General features: G+C 41.8%; 1 protein-coding gene across 1 annotated transcript in view; it reads left to right on the forward strand.

The window, feature by feature from the left end:
* Positions 1 to 18,801, forward strand: part of RAD51B (RAD51 paralog B) — a 387,227-nt gene extending 368,426 nt beyond the window's left edge. Inside the window, exon 11 of the mRNA XM_044436055.1 lies at positions 18,584 to 18,801. Within this exon, the coding sequence (XP_044291990.1) occupies positions 18,584 to 18,717 (134 nt within the window). The 3' untranslated portion in view covers positions 18,718 to 18,801. The remainder of the gene's footprint in view (positions 1 to 18,583) is intronic.
* The last annotated feature ends 4,514 nt before the right edge of the window (positions 18,802 to 23,315 follow it).

Consider the following 23,315-nt stretch of genomic DNA (forward strand, 5'->3'; position numbering starts at 1 on the left):
TCTGCCTCCTCAGACTGGTCTGCCCATTCCTCTGTGATATCAAAGTACTTAAGCTAAATGGATATCAAAGGAAGAAATTACAAACTCTGGCACAGAAGAAAAAAAAATGTATGCCTGCAGCACCTGAATTCATTACCAGTTGCAAAATCTAACAAGGCAGTGATGTCATAGTCCTGACAGGTACAGTTTGCATGATAATTAATCAGTTCTAGAAACAATCACAACATGTTTACCCCTACCTTCAGAAACTCATTACAGCAAATCAGACAATGACATCAAGAAAGGCAGACAAGAGACAAGACAAAGATTAAAGAGAGATGCAAGAATGAGGGGATAAGATTGGGAGAGAAAAGGAAGATCTCCAGGAAAAGTGACACATTCTGGTGGGATCTTTGCCTGTAACTGATTAAAACCGTGGCCCAGTTTATATGCACAGTAGGCTGGTGCTTTAACTTACATGGTGGATTGCTGCAATGCACTTGGGTTACTGAAGATTACCTAGAGGTGAAGAATGCAACCACCAGAGTTCTGGCTGGCCTGGTCAGGCTTATACATAAAACAATTAATTGATTTCCTGTTTACTGCCAGGCTGAATTCAAGATGAAGGTGCTTACTGCTAAAGTGCGAAATGGTTTGGGAACCCAAAAAGCTGAAGAAACACCACTTCCCATTTGAATGTCTTCCAGCCCAAGGAGGGAAGTTCTTGGGAGCCAGCAAATTTATTGGGAGCCAAATTCCAGTGCTGCGTAGGACTGGAGTAAAAGGGGTAGGCCTAAAACATCAACATCTCTACCTCCTTAAAAATAATGGGTCTCTGGGAGCTAAACTAGACACTACATTAAATGTATACCATTTCTGTCATCCTAATTTTCTAATGCAAGGAGTGTGATCCAGACTGGAAGCAAAGAGATTGCACCTTTCCATGCAGCTGCTTCCTTTACTAAATTTGGATCCTTTTCACAGAGTTTCAAGAAGAGAAAAAAACTCAATTGGTGCTAATCAAGTTTTCTTCTGCTCCTGTGAGGGTGTTTTTAAAGTAAATGGGAGCAGAAGCAACTTGGTGGACAGGTATAACTCCCCATCTCATGGATGACAGATTCAATCCAGATTTGAGTCCCATACAAGAGTAGAAAAAATAGAATCACTGAAAAACTATGCATTGGATGTGGCATCTAAAGAGACTGCACTCTAGCTCTGCATCCTTTTGAATAACATGCTGACATCTCTAGAAGGGAAAGGGGCAGGTACATGTAAGATTTTGGCAAGTGATAAGGCAGATCCTTGTATGGTGCAGCCACTTGGATCCTATGCTGAGTATGGCACCTGTATCAGGTAGAAGACTCTTTTGGTAATGGCAACATTGTCTGCTCATCCCTAGACTGAACTATCATCTTGGCTAATGGGTGGGATAGAAATTAAATTAATGAACAAGTCTTTCAGATACTCATGAGTTTTTTTTATACTAATTTTCCAGGTCTAGGTTTGAGACACTAGTCCACATCTCTCCTCATCTTCTGCTATGGCACTTAGACCTTTTTGACTGGCTGCCATGTCTTGCCATATGCTCATGGCCATTTCCCATCTTCTACAATTGGGCAATCCTCCCTTCCCAAAAGCAGGAAAAAAGCTAGGGAGGCAGCTGGACAGCAATAGATGTCAAAGGAGTACTAAATATCAGAGATTCTCACCCATTCCATAGTCTAACTATATACTGTGTGAAGAAGTACTCCCTCTAATCTGTCCTAAACCTCCCACCAACCAACTTCATAGGATGACCCCAGAATCTATACATTATCCCTACAGAACCTCTTTTTATCTATGTAGTTTGTCCAGCGGATCAAGATGACTGCACACATACCAGCTGGCTTCTGCAATTGAAATCCTTCTCCATTTGATTTTCAGAAGAGACTGTTTTCTTTTGTGAAGAGATTCCTCCTTGGCAGTAAGCTTTACCAAATCCTCCTCTAGAAGCTGTTGGGCCTGATCTCCCATCAGCCCAACCACTATGGCCAAGAGTTGGGAGGATGGCCATTTTAGGCTTACTACATAAGGAGGGCCACAGGTTTCCCTCCTCTGACATAAATGGTTATGGAAACTGGGAGCTTGAAGACCTTGTACATTAACAAACCCATGGATGGCATTCCCATGCAAAGCTATTAAAAGAAAACATTATTTATATTTGCAAAGGGAGAAAATGAAGGTATATTTGGGTAGGTAGAAAAATGCATCTAACGTTCTAAAAAATGCTTCTAAAGATGCCTGAAGTCCAAATCAAAAAGTTATTATAATCCAGTCATTTTTTATTGGATGGATTATACATTTTTGATTCAGCTACAGAAATTCAGCTCTTCACAGAGTAAGCTCTACTTATCTAAACACTCATACTAATAGGACAAATTCTTCATTTTTCAAGGACTAGAGCTTTCAACTGATAACCAAGATGCCTCAAGCTATGGAGGCAGTGCTGCACATGTAACTTCATAACTAGAAAAATGTAAAAGTTACTGGCTGTTTTGTCATTTAAAGCCCTCATTTAAAAAAACACATTTCCAAAACGAAGTTCCTGGTTTCGCTTCAGAGGATATTGAGTGTGTTTGTGGAAAAAAAAGCAACTCCTTAAATTTAATGAACTCAAAGATTAATATGATCCATTCCAAAAAAAGAGGATGTTTTCCCTGGTTTTTCTTCTGGTTTTGGAACCTGAACGTCAGGCAGTTCCGTTCGGATACAGCTTCTTCTAGGGTGTCTCTTACTCACTTATCCTCAATGCAGTGGGTGGGGCTGCTGTTTCTTCTGTCTTCCAGGCAGCTTCCTCCTAATGCTCCCAGGGCCTGGCTCAGAATCGCTGCGGATTACTCAGGCCAGTGGTGTTTGTGGCCTTCAGGGCTGTGTGTCTGCGGGGCTGATAGTGATAAGGGCAGCGGAGGAGGAGTGGGTGGAGAGCTCGTCACTGCAGCTGTCCAAGGGCTGAGGGGGAGAGACAACCAGAACATTCCTTCAGATGCCTTCAGACACTCTGCTATTTCCTGCTTTCCTCTTGCAGTGCTCCACCTGCTTTTACTTAACTGTTTCCTGATTCTGGCTCCCAGAAATCCTCTGCTGGAGTAGCTCGTCTCTCTGAGGAGTCCTGCTTGAGAGTGGTGTTTGTGGAGCTTTTAAAATGAAGAGTATTAGCCAGCAGTTCATCCACCCAGCCGCTCCCCTCGTAAAAGCAAATTCTTCTTTAGTATAACTTTGTTAAGACTGTTTGAAATTAGCAAAAGCCCAATGAAGGGCCTGTACAGGGGATGTCGACAAAAGGCTGTGAAACATCATACCAGAAATGTATGGCTGCTTATGGGTTTTGTGCTCCTTACAGGAGCACTCTCACATTTTGTTTTTCTTCTCATGTTCAAGAACTACACAATTGCACTTATGGCTAACAATTCCCTTCTTATGAATAACTGTGTTTTCTTATTATTTTCTGTGCTTATTTCATATTTTTGAATACTATCTGAGATAAGCTGCTGAGGGGCAGGTAATGGTAGCAAGTAGTTGGGTTACAGAGCTGAGGGTGCCACGAAACCTGCTCTATGCTGCTTAAGCCATCCTGCCTTCATGTCAACACAGGGTGGGCAACATGTCCTGTCACTGGTGCGGAAATTAGATTCAGCTCTCCTGTGGACTGTTCTGTGTGTGGAAGGCGGGGGAGCATGTTTTCCTTTGCCTTCAGCAGCAAAATCTGTGGCGACAGCCTTGGGATGAGCCTCCACTAAAGCAGCAAACCTAAACACACTTACTAGAGAGTATACCCCAAAGGACCTAAGCAGACTTACTATAGGATTAAGCATAGGAATCCACTGTAAAAGGAGATGAAATTAGGTGATGCTATTCAATCATTTTCTCCTTAACAGAAAAGCAATTTTGATGAAAGGTCAGTTCATTTTCTGGTGTTTTTCTGGTGTTTTGCTCATGCATTTCTGAGCAGGGCTGAGTTTACTATACAGATTTAATCCTTGCTGTAAGAGGTACTGGGTAAAACTTGTACCACTGTATAGTTCGCAGCCTAAACCTTGCCAGACTCTTGCATTTTTGTGCAGGTATGTTCAAGATAAGCTAAACCATGTGTACACAAAGCTGATGGAGGTGAGGGAGCCTTTCCAAGCTGGTTTGCAACACTGTATAAAAAACCTCTTTGAATCAGAACAGCCCACTTTCCTTTTGTCTACCTGTGTCACCTTGACCCAAAACCTATTGTCAAAATAAACATCAAAAGACTGCACAGAAGCACTGTGTTTGATTTTCCAAGCCAGTTCCAAAATCACAAACCCCGCTCTGTAGCTCCACCTGGAGCTGAGCCAAAGAAAGAAAAGTTGCCAAGTCATGTAGCATGGACAGTATCTAACACTCCTGAGCGTATCACTCAGCTCCCATATGATTCACCTTACCAGAACTTAAAAATATTATTTCCCAGTTCAGTCATTCCACCTGCATGTATCTTCTATGGTCATTTTCCACTTGGGTCACCTTTAAGTGGTATATCACCAGATTACATGGTTTGATCATCTCTATAAGCTTGTGATGTGTCGCCATTGGGCTTCTGTCACTGCAGGCTTTAGGAATCTATTGAGACTGACTGTTTACTCTGGCCATCCCAGTGTGATCATTTTTTTATTGTACTGGTTTATAGCTGCTGTTGTGCTGTAGGTTTTCTCTTAAAGTTGTATTTGTTGTTTTTAGAAATGTTTGCTGTTTGCATTATTGCATCTGTTTTTAACATTTGGATTTTAGTATTGGGACTGCAGCCAAGAAATTAAAAGACACTTGCTCCTGGGGAGGAAAACTATGGCAAATCTAGACAGCATACTAAAAAGCAGAGACATCACCCTGCCAACAAAAGTGCGTATAGTCAAGACTATGGTTTTCCCAGTTGCAATGTATGGCTGTGAAAGTTGGACCATAACGAAGGCTGAGCGCCGAAGAATTGAGGCCTTTGAATTGTGGTGCTGGAGGAGACTCCTGCAAGTCCCTTGGACCGCAAAGCAATCAAACTGGTCAGTCCTACAGGAGATCAACCCTGACTGCTCTTTAGAAGGCCAGATGCTGAAGATGAAACTCAAATACTTTGGCCACCTAATGAGAAGGAAGGACTTCCTGGAGAAGAGCCTAACGCTGGGAACAATAGATGGCAAAAGAAGAAGGGGACAGCAGAGGATGAGGTGGCTGGATGGAGTCACTGAAGCAGTTGGTGTGAGCTTAGGTGGACTCCGGGGGATGGTGGAAGACAGGAAGGCCTGGAGGAATGTTGTCCATGGGGTCGCAATGGGTCAGACACAACTTCGCAACTAACAACAACAACAGCAACAACAACCATCTAGGAACAGTGTGTGAAAAGCAGTGTAGGAAAAGCTTAAATAAATATTATTTATTTATTTATTATTACATTTCTTTACCACCCATCATTTCAAAGTCTCCCTGGGTGGTTTACAAATCGAAAATACTGCATAAAACACATATAATAAAAACACTGATCAGTCCAATTAAAAATGTTGTTGTTGTTACTCGCGAAGTCATGTCCGACCCATCGCGATCCCATGGACAACATTCCTCCAGGCCTTCCTGTTCTCCACCATCCCCCAGAATCCACTTAAGCTCACACCAACTGCTTCAATGACTCCATCTAGCCACCTCATTCTCTGCCATCCCCTTCTTCTTTTGCCATCTATTGTTCCCAGCATTAGACTCTTCTCCAGGGAGTCCTTCCTTCTCATTAGGTGGCCAAAGTATTTGAGTTTCATCTTCAGCATCTGGCCTTCTAAAGAGCAGTCAGGGTTGATCTCCTCTAGGACTGACCGGTTTGATCGCTTTGCGGTCCAAGGGACTCGCAGGAGTCTCCTCCAGCACCACAATTCAAAGGCCTCAATTCTTCGGCACTCAGCCTTCCTTATGGTCCAACTTTCACAGCTGTACATTGCAACTGGGAAAACCATAGGCTTGACTATACACACTTTTGTTGGCAGCGTGATGTCTCTGCTTTTTAGTATGCTGTCTAGATTTGCCATAGCTTTCCTCCCCAGAAGCAAGCATCTTTTAATTTCTTGGCTGCAGTCCCTGACTGCGGTGATCTTGGAGCCCAGGAAAATAAAATCTGTCACTACCTTCATTTCTTCCCCATCTATTTGCCAGGAAGTGAGAGGACCAGATGCCGTGATCTTAGTTTTCTTAATGTTGAGTTTCAAGCCAATTTTTGCGCTCTCCTCCTTCACCCGTATCAAGAGGCTCTTTAGTTCCTCTTCACTTTCTGCCATGAGAGTGTTATCATCTACATATCTGAGGCTGTTGATATTTCTCAGGGCAATCTTAATTCCAACTTGTGATTCATCTAGCCCTGCCTTTCTAATGATGTACTCTGCATATAAGTTAAATAGGCAGGGTGATAGTATACAGCCTTGCCGAACTCCTTTCTCAATTTTGAACCAATCAGTGGTTCTGTGTCCAGTTCTCACTGTTGCTTTTTGACCCACATATAGTTTTCTCAAGAGACAAATAAAATGGTCTGATACTCCCATCTCTTTAAGGACTTGTCACAATTTGTTGTGATCCACACAATCAAAGGCTTTAGCATAGTCAATGAAGCAGAAGTAGATGTTTTTCTGGAACTCCCTAGCTTTCTCCATGATCCAGCGTATGTTGACAATTTGATCTCTAGTTCCTCTCCTTCTTCGAAATCCTGCCTGTACTTCTGGTAGTTCTCAGTCCACATAGTGCTGGAGCCTAGCTGGAAGGATTTTGAGCATAAGTTTGCTAGCATGTGAAATGAGTGCAACGGTGTGGTAGTTTGAACATTCTTTGGGATTGCCCTTCTTTGGGATGGGAATGTAAACTGACCTTTTCCAATCCTGTGGCCACTGTTGAGTTTTCCAAGTTTGCTGGCATATTGAGTGTAGCACTTTTACTGCATCGTCTTTTAAGATTTTGAATAGCTCAGCTGGAATAGTGTCACCTCCACTAGCTTTGTTGTTGCTCAGACTTCCTAAGACCCATTTGACTTCACATTCCAGGATGTCTGGCTCGAGGTCAGCGACCAACTCATTGTGATTATCAGGGATGTTAAGCTCTTTCTAGTATAGTTCTTCTAATCTTGCCACCTTTTCTTAATCTCTTCTGCCTCTGTTAGGTTGCTGCCATTCTGGTCCTTTATCATGCCCATCTTTGCATGAAATGTTCCCTTCATATCTCCAATTTTCTTGAAGAGATCTCTGGTCCACCCTATTCTATTGTTTTCTTCTATTTCTTTGCACTGTTCATTTAAGAAGGCATTCTTATCTCTTCTAGCTATTCTCTAGAATTCTGCATTCAATTGGGTGTATCTTTCTCTTTCTCCCTTGCCTTTCGCTTCCCTTCTTTCCTCAGCTATTTGTAAAGCTTCCTCAGACAGCCATTTTGCTTTCTTGCATTTCTTTTTCTTTGGGATGGTTTTAGTTGCTACCTCTTGTACAATGTTGCGAACCTCCATCCATAGTTCTTCAGGCACTCTGTCTATCAGCTCTAATTCCTTAAATCTATTTGTGACCTCTACTGTATATTCATCAGGGATATGATTTAGGTCGTATCTGAGTGGCCTATAGGTCATACCTGAGTAGCCAATTAAAAATACCATAATGCAATAGAAGATAATACAACAATCCTTCCCACCACAATCAGTGCTAAATCTCATTCAGAGGTAGAGTAAAATATGTTTAAAATGAGAATAAAATCTAACAGTTAAAATATAGGGTAGATAGAATGGTATTTCCTGGTGCTGTAAGGAACAGAGAGTGAGTGCCAGGCTAATCTCTTTGGAGAGCTGATTCCACAAATGGGGCTACAACTGAGAAGGCTTTTCCACTAGTAGCCACCCTTCCAATTTCCTTTGGAAGGGGCTCTCTGAAAAGGACCTCAGGGCTCGGGCAGGCGCATATGGAGGAGCGCTTGTGTCCATATATGCCCCCCTGCCCCCTGAGATCGACGGGGGAGGCCCTTCTCCGGGAACCCTCTGTGAGGGATATTAGGAGGGTGAGGACCCAGAGGAGGACCTTCTCTGTGGTGGCACCCCACCTGTGGAATGCACTCCCCAGAGAGGTCTGCCTGGCGCTGTCGTTGTTTTTCAACGCCAGGTCAAGACCTTTTTATTTAAACGATATTTTAATTGTTAATCTGTGTTTTATTTAATGGTTTTATATTATTGCTGAGAACTCCAAATTTTTAATATTTTTCTATGCTTTGTTTATTTGTTTTACTTGTGAGCTGCCCCGAGGCTTCAGCGATGGGTGCGGCATAGAAATGTTATAAATGGATAAATAAGGAAGGAGGTGTTCCTTCAAATAAATAACCATTCAATTTTCCTTGGAGGAACATGACCCAATTTTTGTGCACTCCTTTCAGTTATGATACATCTTGATAAAATTTTCCCCATGCCTGGTACTTGGAAACACTGTGTTATGGCTTGTGCCGTCTTATTTTTAATCTGGCACAAGACTAGTCTTTGGACTTCCTTCACAAAAATGGTTAAATAGTCACTAACTTCTCATATCATGTACCATGTATTTCTCCCATGCAAGCCAAGTCACAGGCAAAAGTAGTAGGTGCTCATCATGGCAGTTTCCCTAGCCAAAGCTCCAGGAAGAGTCCAAAAGTCAGGCAGCTATCTTGAGTCATAGCAACAGACCATATCTGGCAGTTCCCGACTCCGTCAGGAACGGGCCTTTTGTCAAGATAAAGAGTCTTTGTGTGCATTCCTATGCATGTATAGACAGAAAAATGTCTCATAACTCCCAGCATTCTCCAGCAGCCATGCCAGTTTTTCATTCTGGACAACCAAGCAACACACCTGCCCCTTGATTCTTTGCATTTTAACAAGGACAGTCCATGGTGGTATGCTGTTGGAAACATTCATTTTCCTTTAGCTTCTTTCAGGATTGCAGCTAAGTTCAGACGGAACCGTAATTTCTCTGGAGAGAACAGGTGTTCCTGTTAATCCAAAAGTGCAGGTACTGCATCCCTGTGAGTCCAGGCTGCACGACCACTGAACAAAGGGCCCTTCAAACAATCACCCCCTCTGTGCAAGCATGAACAGCAACAGAGTTGTCAGATAGTGGCCTGTTCAGGAAAGCAAGACTGAGAAATGTGAGAGAAGAAATCTGAGAGCTTCTCTTTCCATTCATATTGTGGTGCAGGGAGAATTTAAAAGCTCTTTGTCTACACTGTGTAAGTGGCTCCAGAGTGTGACCAAAGCCTGCATTGCGGCTCATACTGGAGAGCACAGGGTTATTCAGTCCTTTGTGCAGGCATGTGGGAATCAAGTCATTCCATGCACACAACTGCTGGCAGTATGCTTGCCCTACCTCTATTACATGGGCGAGCAAAAGCCATGCAGCTCAGCATTATTGACATTTCTGAGCACATCTTTGGCCATGACAAGCTTTTGGGCACCACCGTTTTGCTGTAATGGGAGTGAGCTGTCAGAGGTAAAAGAAATAAACAAACCAGGGCATTGTAAAGTTTAAAAGAAAAAAGTAGTTTAAAGGACTCTAATGGGGGAGGAGGGGAATGCTTGCCACTGGCCTTAACTATCTCGAAGAAAAGGTCTCTGAGTCCATCTTCCTCCAAGATCACATAGCAGCCTTCCCCCCACAGAGAATAAACTGATAAAAAACTCCAGATCCCACAGCACATGTTAATGTCCTGATAGGAATCTTGCTTACAAAAATAATGCACCATTGAGTGACATCTGATAGGTCATGCAGCCCTTCTATTTCTGACTCGCATGTTTCCCCCCCTGCCCCCACCAGTTCATGAATCTTCTCTAGAGAGTGCATTTTTATTATGGCTTCCCTTACAATGTTTATAAACAATATATTTTTCAACTTTCCAGTGAGGAGAATATTAAGCCTATATTTCAAGTTAGTGTTCAGAGTGCCTTGTTGTTCAGAATATCCCATTCCCTGAAGAAACCAGATTTGTTACAAATGCCCATCCATTTTTGACTTTTTTCCGCTTAAATGTGATAATTTTACCCCTGAAACTATACTGTTTCTAAATGATTAAATATTTGGTATAGAACAATCGTGTAAATATATCCATATATCCTCTTTGGGGATAGGAACTAAATGGAACAGTATTTATTATACCACCATCCCTATCCACAATATTTCTACGGGGTTTTATACATTTGTGAAGGCAAATGCAGTGCCTTGTCCTACTTGTAAATTCACACTTTCTGTCATTTCTTCAACACCATGTTAATATCCTTGCAATATGGTTCATAGATTCTTGCCAGTCTACAGTCTTTGCATTGACCAGTTTTGCTTTTCTTAAGGCTCCATAACTCTTTACTCTTATACCACTAGAGTACCCAATTCCAAAAGAGATAGGACTTTTAAGGAGTAAAGAAAATAGTTTTTCAGTGACAGAAAAAAACATCATTTTGGAACCCTTGGATGGCACAAAAGTTCTTTCCTTTTGTTTATAGTAGCCCTTCTGGGTAAAAGTGGAGGACAATCTACTTCACTGTCTTAAGTTGCCATCCTGTGCATGTTTAGAAAAAAAGACTTACAACTATCAGCATTCTCACCCAGCAAGGCCATCTGCTGCATTTTTTCTGTCTAAACATGCACAGGACTGTGCCCATAGCAGCCTTTGTGTGTGGATGAATAGAAGAGACCAGGCTGGGAGCAGCAGTGTGAAATTCTACGTTCTGGGTGCGGGTGGGGGAGTGATGGCCTATTTGTGTCTTTACCAGGTGAATGGAACCAAGCACTAAGCCTGAACTGAGTAGCAAAGTAAATTGGCTGGAAATGTAAATAGGCCTCCAGATTAATCCGTGGAAAGAACACCAATAAAACTAGTGTGGGATGGTGGTTAATGTGTTGGACTGAGGACCTGGGAGTTCTGGCTTTGTCCCCACTTGGCCGTGGAAACTGCTCTGTGTCTTTGGACCAGCCAAGGACTCTCATCCTTATGCTGCAATCAGTGCCTGCATCTTGCACAGTGACTGTCCATAAAATATATCAGGCATTAAAGGAGTGAGAAAGAATAACTCAAAGGCCAGGGTTTGATTGAAGAATGGAAACAGAGTGTGAGTGGAGGAAGAGTGAGTTTTTATTGCATAATTCCTTCAAGAGTGCAATGTACTGCCCACATTTATAAAGATTATTTTATTGCTTTTAATTGTATATATTGTGAGCTGTCCCGAGATGCCAAGGCATGTGGTGATGGCATACAAAAGTTTTAAATAAATAAATAAAATGACCCCACAGACTGTGCATTTATTTGTGAAGATGTTTTGATTCTCAAGTATCACAATTTTTGCTGTACTCTATATTACCAGATATGATGAAAAAGGTAGCCTCTGCTCGGGAAAAGAATATTTTTGTTTCTTAAAATGTAATTTAAGCTTAAATTTAAGAAAAACCTTTTCTTTGTGTTTCTAAGACCAATTGAAAACTATCGTTCTTCCTGTTTTTGAGAGCCAGCATGGTGGACTGGGCTCATGAAGATCTGGGCTCCAGTCCCCACTAGACCACAAGCTCACTGGGTGACTTGGGGCCAGTCACTGATTCTCATCCTAACCTCTACCCCACAGGGTTCTTGTGAGATGACGATTCAACTAAGATTGTACAAATTACCTTGAGTTCCTTGAAGGAAAAAAGGTGGAATATAAATATAATAAATAATATTATACTATTAAATAATAATACAACTATAACAACATTTATTTACATTGAATTAATTAGGGATGAGAACATGGGCTCCTCCAGATCTCATCCTTCCTTACCACTGGCAATGCTGGATAGGGGAAATAAAAGTTGCAGCCCAACAATATCCAGGGGATTGCACATTTCCCATCCCTGTGCCAAATACTAAAAAAACAAAACAGAAAAACCCAACCCTTTAGCTGGGTGATACCTCTCATACTAAATTGTTATACAACTGTACTCACATATTAATCCTTGGATTTAGCTTACCTCTAGCAGTGATTCATTATTACATTGGATCTTTTTAACAGAAAATGTTGTTTAATGTTTTACTATTTTAGGGCACAATCCTATAGCCTCCCAGCATTGAGGGGGAAGGTCTAAAACAGGTCAGAGTCCCAGCTCTGCCCTCAGAAAACCACTCTGAAATGGGAGGTGAGACTCAAACCTTCCCTTCATCGGCATAGCCAGCTTGGCTCACTCAAGATGGAATGCTGCCATTGCAGCATGGGGGGGGGGGGGGGCAAGGGATATTCCCAGGAGTAGGGGAGGAACTAGGCATTGCCATCCTTCAAAAAATCCTGGTGGTACTTAAACATTCCTCACTAGGACAGAAAAACATTTAGACAGCAGAAATTTGCTATCTAAAGGTGCAATCTCATGTAAGTTTGGGCAGAAAAAAGGGCCTACAGCTTCCAGCATAGCTGGCTAGGGCATGCTGGGAGTGGCATCTCTTTTCTCCATCTAAATTTGCATAGGATTGCACTTTAAATGCTTTGGAAGGTGCAGGGAGGCTAGACTTCTCCCACCTTTCATGGATTCTCATAATCCTCTGAGTTTGGAGGCTTGTGGGCAACCATAATCCTTGGTTGTTATGGGCATCCTTAATGGTCTTGTGCACTTATTTGGTGGCTTTTTAGCAAATACGATAGCACCTAAAATAATATAATAATAATAACCTCCATCTAAAGTGTCTTTCTGGGAGTAATGTTACAAGAAAATCAAATTCCAAGCACTCAGGGATGTCTGCTAATAAAAGCCTTACTTTTACCCGGTTATCTCAGAGGAGGAATCTAGTTTCAAGAATCTATATAAAGAGGGCTAGCATTTAGTGGTATGAAAGAAATGCATGCACACTTTAGTCTAGAATACTAACATCCATGCAAGAACATGGTAAACGTTCAGTGTGCAAGGCAATGTTCAGTGTACCTAGAACAGGTAACAACTAATACGCCTTTGGCATACATGAAGTATACATGAAGCTAAGTAGAAATAGAAAAAATTACTTTCTATTCGGCTTTCCACCTGAGCATCTTGTAATGATACCAGTATCTTCGTAAACCCTGCTTGGTAAAATTGTAGAAATTTAAAGCAGGGAATCCAGCATGGCGGAATCTGTTACATATAGGACAAAATCAAATTAGATGGCTAGTTATTTAAGCACAGTCATGGTTAGGATTGTACCATGTCCAGGGCCATCTTGGTCAGAGGCGTCTCATGCCTCAGTTCTGCAGTCACCTAGAACAAGCTGTGTGCAGGATGGATAGATCCCTGCCACAGGGCTTTTCCTTTTTGCTTCCTGGCCATATTAAAGAAACAGTCTGAGAGCCAAAAGCCAATTATATAAGGCCAAGGAAGTATCCCCCTCAACACACACACTATTCAGAAAATCTACTGAAGTCATTTTGCAAGGCTGAGAGCGAGAGCCCTACAAATAGCTACATCAGGGACAAATGACTTCCAGTGCTGGGAGCTCTCTTTCCTGTCTGCAACTTTGTGTGGGAATGCATGAATGTTCCCCTTGTTACAAGTGCTTCCCCCTTTCTCAGAAGTGGCATGCCTGCATACACCAGTTGCTGAGGAGCTTGAACAGGCAGAGGTCTTGCACCCATCCTGCTTGAGGCAACCTGTAGTCAGCTGGTTTGCCACTTACAGAGTGTAGTCAGCTGGTTTGCCACTTACAGAGTGTAGTCAGCTGGTTTGCCACTTACAGAGTGTGTAGAGTGCTGGACTGGATGGACCTTTGGTCTGGTCCAGCATAGCTTTTCTTACGTTCTTTAGAAGTTATACATACAAGCTCACATACAACTAACTTGTGGTGCAGTTAAAACCCTGGTAGTTTCTGATCCATCTGTGTTATGCTGAGCTCAGTGAGCAAAACCTTCCTTCACTCTCAGCCCAAATTCTTCAGAGAGAGGCTCCAAATGGCTTAACCCTACAGTCTTGCTATGATTTAAATCATCCAGCTGTAAAGAGAGAGATTTACCTCTCCATGTACAGTTCTCATAAGGCCCAGATGTCTTCTCACAGAACTTTCAAAAGATATGTCTGAGCATGGCAAATAGGCACGAATGTGAAATGTTAGGGAATGTTAAAAAGATTTGCAAAGACTGGCTAAAAAAAGATTCTGACGAGATTTTGTAAGGCTGCATGCAAGCAGCAGAGCTGTGACGCAGCATCCAGGTTTAGAGCCCTGCATGAGACAGCCCTTGCCTTCTTCCCCTCAACTCACAAGCCATCCTGGCATCAGCAGGATCAATGGGCAGTTGACAATGACCAGAAGTGCCAACTTTTGGTTGGTATCATCCTCCCTCCCTCCGTGGTCAGTGCAGCTGCAGTGTTCCTTGGGATGCTGCAGTGAGACTGAGGCAGGTAGAAGCAGGACAGAAGCCCTCTCTCTCCCTGATCCTCTGTCAAGCACAGCAGGTAAAATTCCTGGGGGGAGGGGGTTAACGTGCCCCGAAAAGCCACCTGCTTGTACTTAATCTGAGTTAGAGGCATTTCAAGGTTATCAAGAGACCCTAACAGCTCAGTGCAGTCTCATTCACATTATTCTGGTGATGCTTCTTTTGTGCAGACATTTTGTGTGAGCAGAAAGGCATTTTTGTTTGCATAAGGCAGCCCTGCCGAATCCTCCCAGTTTCCCCACCACAGGAGTTGGATGTCTGCTAATCTATCTCTGGATCAAATTTGATGTCTGAAGGAGAATGTACACATCTTGCCCTCTCATCAGACATGCAAGCTGATTCTGCATTAGGGATTGGGGTACTCTGAAGCTGTCCAGAATTTGCTGAGATTTGCAACATATTCTCCTCTAGGGCTTGAACGTGTCAAATATCAGATCAGATTCTGAACTAAGACAAGAAATGCAGGCTAGACTCTGGTACTTTTGCATTTTGCAAAGAACTAGTTAATCTGGTATGGTGATCTCATAGCCTACCTTTATCTCCTTGGAGATCAAGCTGATAGTGCTACAGAGGAGAGCAAAGAAGCGAGGTACTTCTGTTTGTCCTTTCTTTTCTTAAAATCACCCATCCTTGCTCCCTTTCTTCTTCCAGAGCTCCCGTGCTGGTCCCTCCCCAACTATTCAGTTGACTTACTGCTTCACATTGGACTCATCACAGGCTCTTTGAGTCCATTCCCTTACCTTTAAACTGCATCTTTACTCAGCTTTATTGACACACTTCAGTGCTTTGTTCCTGAACAATGGCAGATGGCTCATCTAGGTACATGTTGCCCTGTGGGGGTCCTTGGAGGAACTTTGCTTTTCAGCACTACAATGGAGCTTGTTTGAATGATCAGCTGAAGAAATCCAACATGCTGAAGCACATATTTACTTAGGTCTATGTCACCTTTCTGTGCAATTAGTAGCAAACATTTCTCTTTGGTCTAAAATCTCTTCCAAACAAGAAGATATAATCTGCAGTAATTTGTTATCAGATAGAATATTTTTTCTCCTGATAAGAACTGGATCCTATTCCAGGTTGCTACTCTTTTCATTTCTTATCTCTTCATTTGCCTATAGCAGTGATGGCAAACCTTGTAGAGACCGAGTGCCCAAACTGCAACTCAGAACCCACTTATTTATCGCATAGTGCCAACACTGCAATAAAACCTTGATTTGCTGACCACCAGCGCAAGGGGGCAACGTTCCACTGCCCACCAGCTTTTGGCCAGCCCTGAAAAAGGCATCTGAGTGTATTTCCTACCTGAGTGTATTTCCTATCTTTCCTACCTTCTGCTAAAATCACAGTCCAAGCAAATCCCTGGCAGCTCACTGACCGGCCATGCGAAAGCTCGGCGAGTGACATCATTGCCTGGCACCCTTAATCTTTCCGAATGTGCATGTGGCTGCTGGGTGATCCCTTCAGGCACGCGTGCCATAGGTTCACCATCACTGGCCTATAGCAATGAGTGAATGATGGGAGGCATGCTTACTGCCATGCTTCACCATTGTCCTCCACCTCTCCTACCTTTGCCTGCTTGAAGTTTGGACTCTTGCCTTTCCATACTGCTGCTCAGATCAGGTATTGGCCTGGTTTGGACAACATTCCCACCCCTTTCTGTCTCCTACACAAGAGAGAAGCAACTGCTTTCCATCCCTGCCTTCTTATAAATTGTGGCTCTTTCACCTCCAGGGAGATCAGGCAGCCGTACATGAATTTAACATTTTAATAGCATGTATGCAGAAAGTGGAACATGGCAGTCTAGAGTGTGTGGGCAGTTCCCAAAGTATAACTGAGTTATCTTTCACACTGTCCAGGCCTACATTCTTTGGATTTTATGCACAGAGTCACATCCTATTCTAAAATTATGTCCTTCTGTGGAGGTCTGGCAGGATATTGCCCATTGTACAAAGGAAAAATGATGCATCTCGCACATAGGGAGAATCTCAGGGGACACTATCATCCAAAGTAGGCCAATATTTGTAAAATTAAAGATAGATAAAACCCTAATAAATGCTCAACATTGTTGCAGTGCAGTTTGAGGAAAGTCTGCAAATTAAATTTGTTTAAGCTCTCCTGCTCTGTTAAACTTTAGTAAATACTTTCACCTTCAGAAAATCTTGAATGTATAGCTTGGACTGAATAGCTGAGAGGGCTGTTGCCCTTCCTCATGTTTTCTCTGTGGGCTGATACACCTGATAAATATGCCTAAGCCCATGTCTTCAGCACTTACAAATCAGTAAAGCTTCATCAGTTTCAGCAGAAACATGCCGATCTACATCCACCAAAAGTAGTTTTATGGGGAAACCAAAGGACAAAGGAACTGCTCAGGTCATCAGCTGGAGGAGTCTGGATTTTGGCTTGTTCCTATTGATGTCACTAGTAGAATTGAGGGATTTTACCCCATTTAATGCTAAATGCTGCCATCTTTCATGTACGCATTCCCTTTTGCCTATCTTGAGGTTAATCATAATAGTATTTTTGACCTTGTATATGTTCTCAGTCAGTCAAATATTCATTTCAAGTGGAACAATCCTGAGAATTGCAGAGGCACTGCTGCACCCAGAACCTGCTGCCTCACAGTAGTCACAGAAGCAACTCTTTTGCTTCTTTAAGAGTTTCTTTGCCAACTGGCATACCTCTGGAATGCCTCATTCTGACCCCCAAAACTCCAGGATGCTGCAGGCCAGTCAGCCACAGTGGCAGAGATTCCCATGAATGCACTATATTTGAAGACTGCTATAAGTATAGGTTATTAGTATAAGTTGCCTTGGAGAGAACAGCAAAATAAAATGGGGAAAATGAACAGTTTCAGTCCCTTTTAATTCATATTCTATACTCCTTCAAGTTGATTCTTTCCCAAATGATCTGGTGCTTGGAAGCCTTTGAAACAGTTGATCTGACTGCTGCGGGAATGACAATTATTCATTGATCAAAAGCAGAAGACAGATAAGGAAGTGTATGTCAACCAGCCAGAAATGAGCTGACATTGGAAAATTGTTGCTGTCCCTGACTGTGTTGACTTGAATGAGCAGAGAATCCAGTCTCTCTTTCCCTGCACAAATGCCATCATACAAACTTTTAATATAATTTCTTATTGTGAATTTCAGAAAGTTGTAGCAAAAGCAAAACTGAAAAACAAACCAGAAAAATTCAACATTGCATACAAATTAATTATATCAATTGTATTTAATACATATGGAGTTTTGTGCACTTATGCATTATACATATATAAGAAAATAAGCCACTGTCAGTAGAAATATTTATGCACACATTTCAACAAAGGCAAACCAAAAATCTATATTTATCCATGTTTTAGGTGGCAGCTAAATAACTCCTGTTTAAAGGTTGAAAGAGTCAATAGATTCTCAGTCCACTGCATTTTCAAGGGTGGCCATTTATCCTTCAAAAGTTGTAATATAAACTGTTTGGCTGTTTTAAAGATGCAGAAAAATGCCACAGGACCAACCTAGATTCTAGCAAATACTTCAGTTGAAGTGTTGTCATTGGGCAATATATTGTCATTGGGCAGGTCATACTTGACATGAAAAGAGGCAAAAGAAAGAAAGTTAAGCTCATTTCTCACCAACTGATTCAATCTAAAAACCTGCTTCTTAAGCACCCAGGACTGCCATATGAATGGTTTCTGATGTATTTTTAATTCTGGATTTCTATAAGGCTAATTTGGCAAGAGAAAATGGATCAAACCACATTGCACATGCTATGTACATCACACCTCTCTCACTGCTGTAACTGCAGGAGGTATACTATCTGTTTTTATGTTTTAAGAACTAACTGCAAACCATTACTGCCCAAGGGTCAACTCTTCTGTGAGTGGAGATCAGAATTTAGTGCAAATAAAAAAACAAACAAACAAACCTCATATAATGCAGTGGGATCCGTGAAACCAGATCCACACTCTTGAACTGAAAGCTACATTTTTTTCAAAGATCATCAGCAAAGAGAATAATTTTACATTCTAGACAATTATACCAAACAGCTGTTGTACTAATTGTCATATAACTCATGCCAGGGGATCCAAACATAAATCAAATATTTGAACTTGAAAGCACATGCACAAGCAGAGTTAAGTATAGAACATCAAATTTTTACTTAATATGTTTTATTTCTTCTGTGTTTCAGAATCAGATCAAAAGGACCAGCCACGTTGTAATCTGGAAGGAATGAGACCACTGCGTGCAATAAAAGTGAGGAAAGATACCTTTAACAATGAACATGAAATGGCTTTATCCAGTTTCACGAATGACACTCCCTAGTTTACAGCAGCAGTTACAATGTTCAGAAATACAAGCAACTGGAAAAGGGAACGCCAAACCCACAAAATAAAAAAACGCACTTGATCTGAATAGATGCTATGTTTTTCTTGGTCTCAAAGAACTTCTCTTATAAGTTGCTGCTTTCATCTCTTAACTATGATGGCTACTAGAAATTTCTGAGCAGATGATAAACTTTGGCGTCTTTAATCTTCCATGCTCTCCTAATTAACTTTCGCTTAAACACAGTGGAAGGTAATATTCTTGAGCCCCATAGCCTGGGTGTAGGCAATGTGGTGCCAGAGACACCTCCAGGGTCCCCTTTTGCTCCCTCTTTCAAACATTTTTAAACACATGTTCTTACCGGCAGATGAAAGCATTGTGAAATGGCTTTATGTGGGTGTTAAAGCCATTGGATTCAAAGGAATTCTTTGTTAGGGGTCAGCCCCACTTTTGCCTTCTCCTCAGTCTTAAGGACAGGTTACTTATCCTTCGCCATGCCTCTTGTAACAGCCATTTTGTGGTTGTACCCAGGGCAATTTCTGAAATTTCCCAAGCTCCAAAAAAGTTACCAATACCTGGAAAAGACTGGTGTCATTTGTTGGTTAATGTGACTGAGATATAGGTCAGTCTTCCATTTCTGTGCATTTTTGATTACTCTCCATCTTTTGTGAAATGCAACAATATTAATCCATGCAGCTTTGAGAAACTCCAGTGAAGTCTGCCAGGCTTCTTCATGTACCATCTTCAAATTGCAGTTATAGCAAAATCTGAGAGATCAACACGAGTTTCTGCTAACTGGTTTCTATCCCCAAAATGCTTCACAAATATTAGCTAATGTTATAATTTTTTGTGTTTTGAAGTTGACCATATTTAAAGGGAAGAAAATCATATAATTTGTTCATTCATGACAGCAAGGATTTTATTTATTTAGCTTGTATGCCACCTTATTAGCATTAGGTTCTTTGGGTGGCTTATAACGTGATTAAAACAATATATTTGCATTCCAGTTTTTAAGGAGAGCCTCCAACCTCTGCAGTCTGCATTTTACAATGATAAAATCCTGAGCTATCTCTGTCAAAAGCAGCCATAGAGGGAAGATATTTCCAGAAGCACTATAGAAAGTGCAAGTTGCACCATGAAGTGATCACAAAAATAGCATTGCTATACTGACTTGGGGCGATCAAAGCACCTTAGGGACATTATCTTGCTGTAACCCTTAAATAAATAGGTCAGTATTAATATCCCAGTATTGCTGATTAAGAGTCAGGACCTGTTTAATGTCATCTAAATGGCAGAAGAGGGATTTATGGCAGAAATGATATGCAGTTTTCATTCTGTTAGCTGCTATGCTACAGTGGCATTCACATGAAAAGGAATGCAGTTTTGCAAGATAACCACTTGGTTTGCTGCTTACACTTTTGGTTCAGCAGGCAGGTTTTAACGAATAAATCATCTCAAACTTCCTTTTCAATACAGGCACTTTTGGAAGACAAAAATACAGATTCTGTTTAAATCCTTGGTTGTTTTTCTGTTACTTTATACAAATTCACAGTCAGAGTGAGGCAGGACTCTCAGCATCTCCCAGAGGAAAAAATAACATGCAGCCATAGTACTTCTGCAAGTGAGTTAGCCATTCTCGTAGTCTGCTTGCAGAAATAAAAAGCAAAGTCTCAGTGCAGGTATGCCATATCTGTTTGTCTAGTAAATAGGGAGTTAGCTGAAACTGGTCAGCTGAGGGGAAGAAGAGCCATCTTTGGCCAAGTACTTAATTATTCAGCTTGGTTAGGCTACCATTTTTAGAAAAGAAAGCACTGAATATTCTCAAATTACAGCACAAAATGTAGAAAGCTTTAATAATTTCGTACAATACTATATTATCCTCTTCACCTTTTAGTAGTCTTTTGTGGGGAGGGGAGACAAAAGCCTTACAGCTTCAGTCCAGATTACACTGTCCAGCATGACCTTCCTCATTCTTTGCAGTGGAGGAAGCAGCTCCACTCACAAAGGAATCAAGCAAAGAGCTGCCTCTTCTATTTATATCAGGGATGAGTAACCTCCAACCCGCAGGCCAGGTATGACCTGTTGGGGGCTTCCATTTGGCCTGCCAGATTCTCCTCCTGGCCCTACGCTCCCTCTGTCCCAGAAGAAAACCACCACTTGCTCAGAGATATTTTCCTAGCTCTAGCTCAAAATCTCTTCCCTCTGAAGAGATTTTCCTGCTTCCCTCTCCCTGTGCATTTAGGCTTTGGAAAGACTTCTTTGTACCCAGGAAGGCTTTTTAAAGCCTTTATACAGAATATGGGATTTTTTTGGGAAAGTAGCTGATGAGAAGGAAAAGACCAACCCCTTTGCAGTGCTGCAAACTCAACTTTCTTCAGCTACAATCAAACAAAATAAATACTGCATGTTCTTTTAGGAGAGAGGTGTATCTTTTTTTTTGGGGGGGGGGTGGATCCACAGGCCCACTGTCCCCAACAAAAAGGCTTTCTCACTAGTGATTTAAATTAACAGAATGTATTTTGTCTAAGTGGAAATGTTGCATATGTACGCTGGAGCCCCCATATGCAAATCTTTTCACCGTATCAGGCCCATACCCCCACTGCATGAAGAGATCATGTCTCCTCTGAGACATCATTTGGGTCTAAGGCTGCTTTATTTTTTACTGCACATGTGGAGGGCATAGCATTGATCCAGAGTCTTTTAGAAGCATACTCCTACATTTGCTTTCATCTCCAGTCACAAAGAACTTGTTGCTACAGCTACCAAGAGCTTTATTCTGTTTCAATGAGCCACTTTAAAAAATGTGCAAATTAGATCTCGGACAGAAGAAAACTGCTCCCCACCTTCTGTGTTACCTGTTGGGTAATTAAATAAAAGGGAGAGTTTTTCGCTTGATGGCAGATACCACTGTTGGCGTTAACTAGATAGAGCAGGGCGGCATTTGATCTGGATGACCATTTGATATTTTGTGAGAGTAGGCAAAAGCACAGAAGGGCTTCCCTTCTGCTAGCAGCCCCCCCTCCCCCCCCCATAGTCACATGCCTAGTTCCAGGATCTTTTGGCAGCACAATAGGCTGAAAGGCAAGGAAAATTCCAGTGAGGAACATTTGAGTCTCCAGGGAACTGCTGTAGTCTGTCTAAGCCAAATATCTTCAGGAGGTGTATCAGGAAAAGAAAATGTGCATGCGGTGTATTTTTAAAAATAAAATAAAATGAAGGAGTTGATTAACCGGATTCTCCTGTCCTGTCGGAACATTATGATTTTGCAAGGACAACATTCTTAAATATTTTGCTCAATCAGTCTTTAGAGATATTTTGCTTGAGGAACTAGTATATTTATAAACATTAATTATTTCAGGTGTTCTCCTTCCCTTGCTACCAGTGAAAATGAAGTATTGATTTTAAACATAGAAAAGTTGAGTGAGAATCCTGAAATCACACAATTCCTTGTTGGCAGGTTTCTGTCAGAAATGGGAAAAAGTAGTTTTCCATTTTTCCTTTCTAATCCTATACGTGATATTCTAGACTACCCTGTTCACATTTTCATACTTGAAGAGCAGTATCTTATACTAGTGCAGTAGCCTCAATGTTTCTTTTGCAGTAGTGCTTTAGTATAATAATGTTTTTGTGGTTCCAAAATAACCCTGCAAGTGAGTGGACACACCTGCTTCCATATTGTGGCCAGTTAGTTGGAGTCCCTTTCCAGGCGCTATCCAGTTCTGTCCCATTCAGGAAATGAACATATCCCCTAGTTTTGAGCCACTTGTAGAACTGAAGAAGCCTCACTGTGAAGCTGGCATGCCTGGTTGCACACATGCATCGTAAGATATTGCTTTATAGCTGCCCCATAATAGCATGCTTCCATTACAGTTTTTTTCCCATGTTTGTCCACTTGTTTTGCCTGTATGGTAAGTTCCGTCAGCCTTGCACTGCACTGTGTACAGTTCTGCATCATTCTTCATCTTGTCTGTAGAGTACTAGATGGAAATCACAGCATGGAGATTCCGGCATAAGTGGGGCCTGCACTGTAGCGCTGCCCCCATTCTCCATGCAACAGGCTTTCTGTTCAGGGCCTGGGCCAAGGGACAGCAGTTTGCTTCGTGATTTCTGTAGCTGGCATGCTTAGTGTTCTGTATGTTATAATTCGCTCTTTCCTTATTCTGGAAGCTTCTCTCATCTCCATCCTTCTAATTACTGGTTGTAAATAAAAATATACATACAATTAAGGTTTTGCTATAGTATTCTGGGATGGGAAGCCCCCTCAGTTACAGCCATGCCCCTAAGCTCCTATTAATGTTGATGCAAGATAGATTTGACTTACCTTACAAATAGGAATTGCTGGAGTCACTGAAGCCTCCCTTGGGGGGCCCAGCCTTTTTATGGGCTCTACTTCTGAAATTCAGTAGCTGCACAGTGGTAACATATATAAATGATGGTTTACTGTCAAATCATGGAATCATAGAATAGCAACACTGAAGGGGGCTAAGAAGCCCAGAGGATCCAGACCTCTGCTTAGTGCAGGACTCCCAGTTAAATTATCCTTCTGAGATGGCTGTTCAGCTGCATTGTGAAAACCTCTAGTGTGGGGTAGCCCACAA

Source organism: Varanus komodoensis, unplaced genomic scaffold (assembly GCF_004798865.1).
Source record: "Varanus komodoensis strain SLA01 unplaced genomic scaffold, ASM479886v1 scaffold3, whole genome shotgun sequence".
NCBI classification, from domain to species: Eukaryota; Metazoa; Chordata; class Lepidosauria; order Squamata; family Varanidae; genus Varanus; species Varanus komodoensis.